Source organism: Centruroides sculpturatus, unplaced genomic scaffold (assembly GCF_000671375.1).
Source record: "Centruroides sculpturatus isolate CEXI.00-Female unplaced genomic scaffold, Cexi_2.0 scaffold186, whole genome shotgun sequence".
Classification (NCBI taxonomy): domain Eukaryota; kingdom Metazoa; phylum Arthropoda; class Arachnida; order Scorpiones; family Buthidae; genus Centruroides; species Centruroides sculpturatus.
Genome location: NW_019384354.1, coordinates 50,530 through 57,145, shown reverse-complemented (window position 1 = coordinate 57,145; position 6,616 = coordinate 50,530). Strand labels below are relative to the sequence as shown.

At 27.8% G+C, this 6,616-nt stretch overlaps 1 protein-coding gene across 2 annotated transcripts in view; it reads left to right on the top strand.

Moving 5' to 3' along the window:
• Positions 1-6,150, top strand: part of LOC111639086 ((E3-independent) E2 ubiquitin-conjugating enzyme UBE2O-like) — a 77,392-nt gene extending 71,242 nt beyond the window's left edge. For both annotated transcript variants that reach the window (XM_023384872.1, XM_023384864.1), the window contains exon 17: positions 6,058-6,150. In XM_023384872.1, the coding sequence (XP_023240640.1) occupies positions 6,058-6,135 (78 nt within the window). In that variant the 3' untranslated portion in view covers positions 6,136-6,150. The remainder of the gene's footprint in view (positions 1-6,057) is intronic.
• Positions 6,151-6,616: the final 466 nt, after the last annotated feature.

Below are 6,616 nucleotides of genomic sequence, written 5' to 3'. Positions count from 1 at the left end.
TCATCATTTGTTCTTATTAATTTTGCATATTCTGTTTTATGTCATACTTCTGCTGCTTTGCATTTTAGCCTTTTGCACTCTATTTTATTTTTGTCTGTTATTGGGATTTTGTTGCTCTTTTGGGGAGTCTTCACATGCATTGGAGCAGTGCTTAATTATGAAAGGAAAAAGCCAGTGTTTTAGAAATATCTAAAATTTTTTGAATATTTCAAATATTCTGAATTATTTGAAGTACTCAATATTTCAAGTACAATTAAAGTATTTAAAAACACAAATACTCTGAATTTCCCAGGAAAAATATTTCAAATAGAATACCAAATACTTCCAAAATCTATATATATATAAAGCTGAAAAACTGGATTCTTTCTTTCTTTCTGTCACTCTATGCCAAAAATGGCCACTAGGGACGCCCCTAGCTATTATTTAAATTAACTATAAATTCAGTATATTATTATTTGATGCAGTTTTTTGCATTTTTGGCTGCATTTTAGAAGGGTATGCCATAAGAAATTCAGTATATTATTATTTTTATTTGTAATAGGAATTTATTATTTATACCACAGGATGACACAGCTGCTGCTAGAATGCCCACTAGGGGGCGTCCTGGGCTACTAAAATAAAAGGATTAGAAGTATGAAATAATTTAATAATCTTAATCTTTGTTGTTGTTTTTTGCCTGAGCAACGCTGGGCTCATCTCTGCTGGTGCATTATATATGCCAAAATTGTTTTCATTTTCTGATTCAGAAATATTTTTTTCTATTACAATTGATATTTGCATATATCAGGAACTGATATTTACTCTCACATCTAGATTTTTTTATATAGTAATGTTTTTTGAAAACATTCAAGGCCTCTTGAAATGCTTTTTTTCTTATGCTTCCAAATTTTTCTAAAATTCATTATCTTTCAGTATACAGTACACATCAAAAAATGTTTCTTTCTGTATAAAGAAATTTCTGGATTTTACCTTTAGGTAAGCTTTTATTAGCTGCTTCTAGTCAAATTGATTGGTATGGTGGTTTTTGGTATAGTAACATCTAACATTTCACAATATCAAAGAAATAGAGGAAAAAACATAATTTTGGTTTTAAAACATTATCTGAAAAATCAAAAAGATCATATTTGTAAAAAACAATATTATTTTTTTAATAAATAGTCAAGAAATAGAACTATATATACATACAGGTAGGGTTTCCAAATTCTCAACATTTTGAAATCGAGAACAGGAAATTGTATTTTCGAGAATTCCTGAAATAATCTTTTATATTTAATTTTCATTGATGATCTGTAATAATGGCTAAGCTTCTTTGATGTATTATTTTCAGATCTTGCTTTGAATGTAATTTGGTTATGTTTTCATTAAGTAAATGCCAACTGAGAGTTTTTTTAATGAAGTAGTTTAAATTACTAACTCTTAGTATTAATGCATTTGTAAATGAATGGTGAAATTATATAAGATAATGGCATAATTTTATTTGAAAATTACAAAAAACTTTTTATTTTTAATCAAAGTTTGGCTAATTTGAATCTGGATAATTCTAAGTCTCTTTTTTTTTTTTTTTATCTGGCTCTAAATCTTTCAACAGAACATTTACAGAAAGTTACTGGATATTTGACTACATTTCATAATTTACAAAAAGTAAAAACATTTGAGTTTTGAAATAATGATTTTATTGCTCGTCACAATTGTCAGTCACAAACAAACTGATTGAATGTGGTTGGTAGTATTGGCAATCACTTTCTGGAAACAATTCATCGTGGAGAACAGAACAGTTTGTGTTCACATGGAGAAATATTTATTTTCACAACCCAGGATTTGACTACAATGTTATATTAAAGTAAGCTGCCTTAGATTTGTTTAGTAAGTTTATTGAAGATGACTTTGTAGTCAAATCCTGGATTATGAAAATAAATATTTTTCTGTGTAAATACAAGCTGTTTTCTGTTCTCCATGATCAAATGTGCTTGATTTACAAGAGCTAAAATTAACTGGTCATGTGTTATCTGATTCTGGTTTACAAGTGATTTATCACAATGTAAGTTTACATAGTGATAAATAGGAAAAATATCTAAAAGATACATTGCGAGCAGTATGTTGATTTTCCATTGTGGGTATTACTAGGTTGTAGGAATCGATTTTCTTGCTTTTCTGACCAACTTTTCTTGGGATTTGGGAACAGGAAAATGAAAAAATTTCCAAGAACAGGCAGGAATTTCTTTCCACCTATAAACTCTACATACAGGATATAGACAAAATCATTGTACCTGACTACTCCAGTTCAATGCATTTAAGTTAGTTACTATCTAGTAGAAGTGAGGTATAGTCATTTCCAAAGAAAATATGTGAATTGTGAAGTGTTGTGAATTGATGTTTATTTGTGGAATTATTTCATCAAAATGGAATATTTTTAAAGTTACTGAATTCTTAAATTCAAGGAAGTGATGGAGCCAGTTTTTAAATTTGTTATAATTCAAAATTTTTTGTTATTATATAAAACACTTAAATATCATTTTATACCTAAAATAATTATATAGAAACTTGACTGATTAAATCTATTTAGTTTAACTGCTGCTAGTTTGTTTTGACTAGTTAATTTAGGATATTAATAATACTTTTAATTAAAACAAATTAAAATTTTGATTTCTTTTTGCAGCTTTCCAAAACACTCAAGTGAATCTTCCAGAGTTTCCATTAATTCCTGCATCAAAAGGATTTTGTCTCACACTTAAAAAATCCTTGTCAAGTTTTAAAGAAATACTGTCTTCTGCAGGAATCAAACTTAGTTAGTTCACATAAAAGTTTTATTTCTTACATTGATGATTACCAACTGTATTTATCGGTCTAAAATTTATTATAGATCTTCACTTTTGCACTCAAAATTTCATCAGTTGGAGAAATAAAATGTGTATAAAAATATATGTTTAAACTTTTTTTAAGTAAAATTTTTGTGAACTGTTTTTCAATATGTAGATTCTTGTTTATAAAAAAAATTAATGTTGTACAATCTTCAAAATGAATGTACATAAAATATATATGAACAACATAATTCTACATGGATAGTTGTTGAAATTTCCTCGGAATATCTTCTCACATATTTCATTCAAATCAATTAATCTTTGTCCCTCCCTTATGTAATAGATGAAACTACATTCTTGATTTTAAACACTTACAGAATATATATTTGATAATTTACATTGATTTATCATTATTTCTTAAATCATTCTGTTTTATGTCCCACTCATTCTTGACAGATTGTTATGAAATATGCAAAATACTATATCTTTATAGCAATTTTATATTCTTGGAAAAAAGCGGGTGGGTAGACTGTTAATAATCGTATATAAAGTTTGTTCTGTAATATGTTGAAAATTGCAGTTAGATATTTTTAGATTGAAAATCTATTCTGTATGTATTGTGAAATTCGAGTAAATTATTTTTATTTATGCTTTAACTATAATGCCTGTAAAATTAATTTTAAAAAATTATTATTCTATTTTCCAATAAAAAAAACTACAGGATTATAAATAAGAGTGTTAAAATGCATTCCTTTGTTTATAACTTAAATAAAAATTTTCCTGAGTAATTATAAATTAATCATGATTATTACATCTAGTACAGGTTATAAATTTCTAGAATGCATTTTCAATACAACATTTTAATACTATAAATTAAAGACACAATGAACAAATTTGATAAAAATATACATAACACTCGGTACCATATTAATGCGGCAAAAATGATTTATTTAAAATTTTAATTATATTAACTTAAAACAGACATAAATAACATTTCTTTTTGTTTAATTTTTGTTTATCTTCCATACAAATTTGTACCTTGGGGATCCCTTTTGAACAGACCAGTGGTACTCTAATATTGTGCTCAAAAAACATGAGTGTCTCCTATGCACTCTGTGTTCCAAAATGGTGACCTCAAAAGGGAGTTCTGAGTGTGTGTTGAAAGTCTGTCATTCCTTAACTGTTTGTAATTTACATGGTAGGATTTCTCCCATAACATATTCTGGTCTTGTCTATTTTGACTATCTCCTGATGTATACCTTTGGATTATTAACTATGGATTGAAGTTTATTACTCTCATGATGTCTATCTTCGAATATGTCAGTGTGCCCAGAAGTGTTGGCATTGAACTTGTTTGTTTACTAAATGCCAAACAATTCATGAGGTGTAATCATGTTGCATAGCAATGTTTTCGATATCTAGTTCTCTCGAAATGTCTTAGATATATTTATTTTAAAAGCTGCTCTCCAGGCCCTAAGAGACATAAGCCCGTTGTGGGTCGGCCAGGTCCACAATGGGACAACTGGAAGGTGACAAACCATCCAAAAAATTTCTGGGGGTTTTCAACTTGCCACATTCAATCGTGGGTCCCCAGAGCAGCAATCTGATACCTTAACCACTTTTCCAGCTGTCCACAGTGTAAGAATGTTCAATCTCATGCTGAACATGCCAAACCATGAATAAACTTTAATTCACTTTATTTGTATTTTGTTATTCTCTAAAATCTTTTATTTGTACCCTATTGGTTTTACAAAAAAATTCAGATTAATTTGGAGCAATTCATCTCTACTGTAAAGTGGAGATACTTTGCTCCCACAGGGGATAATTTGCACTACTTTGCAAATTATTTTTACTGGCTGTGTCAAGTAATATATGAATCATTTGAATACATTTATTATTTTATCTCAGAGAGCATATTATAGCACATTTCATAATTGAATTGGGCATCCCACAATTCTTTACACTGGCTTGACTCTTGATTGAACTTTAGAATGAAAAAGTTCAAAATATCGGTATTTCGACTTTTGTGTCTATTCCAAAGCCTCAAAGTTATAATAAATGTATGTACCAGTACATTTATTTCATTTCTAATTATGTTGACACCTTATAAGTAAATAATTTCTTACTATATTTTATGCCTGAAATCTACAGTTCAAGTAAATGCAAATGCACGTAAACATTTCAGTTATGTTGGGGTTACTTACTTGTATCACCAGCACAGAGGTGGAGCAAGAACATGTTTTATGATTATACTGTTCCACGAGTGACTTTTAATTCTCTGTGGATGAGTCTAAACTACACTGCATCCATCATTCATGCTTATTTGGGCAGGACTGGGAGAATAGTGAAAGTTTGTAAATAATCGACCAGGAATAAAATGATAGAGAGGTTTTTAATAAGAAAACCACAACTAACATTGTTTTATGGCAAACAAAAAAAGCTTGGGCATCAATAACTAACGAAACAGATTTTGTAGACACTTAAAAGAAATGTCGGAGTGAAAACATTGGCATTATGATGAGACTAACCTAACCGATGACCCAGAATCCAAAAGAGTCCAATACTTCATTTAGTTATATCTAGAAAATGTTCGCAATGTCTCTAAGGAAAGTATAATAAATCAATCATTGTAAAATCACATTATTTAATTTTGTATCTCTTTTATACATCTCTTACATGCTGTTAATAAATTACCGCACTTATTTCAAATAGTCTGCTTTTGTATGGTTTAAATTAACATTGCCAAGTGAAAGCATTGATGAAAAAAAGCAGTAATGGACACAGAACAAATATTTAACCAGGTCCTACTGTATTTCTATTTTCATATAAAATTTCAAATTATGTATCTGAAAAGACTTCAACTAAGTATGAGTTTATTAAACGTTAACTATAAATACCTGGTCATAAATATGCTTTTTCCGAAATCATAAAAAGAAATTCGTTGAAATTTTATTTAATAAAAAATAGTTTATTTTTACTTAAAATTTATTACTTTAAATAAATAAATTATTAATTCTTGCTGTATTCATTAACATTAGGATAATTAAAGGGGCAGGAGGCCCAGATTAAATATAAAAGGATCCTACTCAAATTTTTGTTTTAAATACCATGATATTATTTGACCAATTTTGTACAAATTCCCCAGCACATTGACAAAATAAAAGAACNCGGGCTGTGAGTTGATGTTATTTGTTTTATTCATTTTTTATAAATAAAAATATTTTATTGCTAAATTTCAATTATTTTATTTACAAAACAGATTGAACTATTTAAGACTTCTTTACCAGAGGGAATTATAGTCAAAAGTTTTGAGGATCGTATGGTAAGTAATTATTAAATTCAATAACATTTTGTTTTTCTATAAAATATAAATATATGTGATATCTTCATACAATTATCTTTTTCTGTTTACTTCAACAAGTAAAATGCTGAAATGTAACAATTAAACTAACAACTAAATATGTTAAATACAGTTCAATTCTTCAGTGACTAAAAATTCAAAATTATTTAGGTTAGCATTATCATATAAAAAGATAGCTAATAGATACAAGCAACACATAATCATCTATTGAAAATTAATAAAATAAAAAAGATGAGAGAGAGGAATAAAATTTCTATATTGCATCAGAAAGATCAAATAAACATTTTCTTGTCAGTTCTTCAAAATTTGATATAAAGCAAAAAATTTCTAAATAAAGATCTTTTATTTCTAAATATGTATTTACTCTGATTTTATATCTAAATAAATATTGTCGTTTTAGCTTTCTCAGAAATCTAATCGAATAATCTATAATACTTATTTTTATATTATATTATTA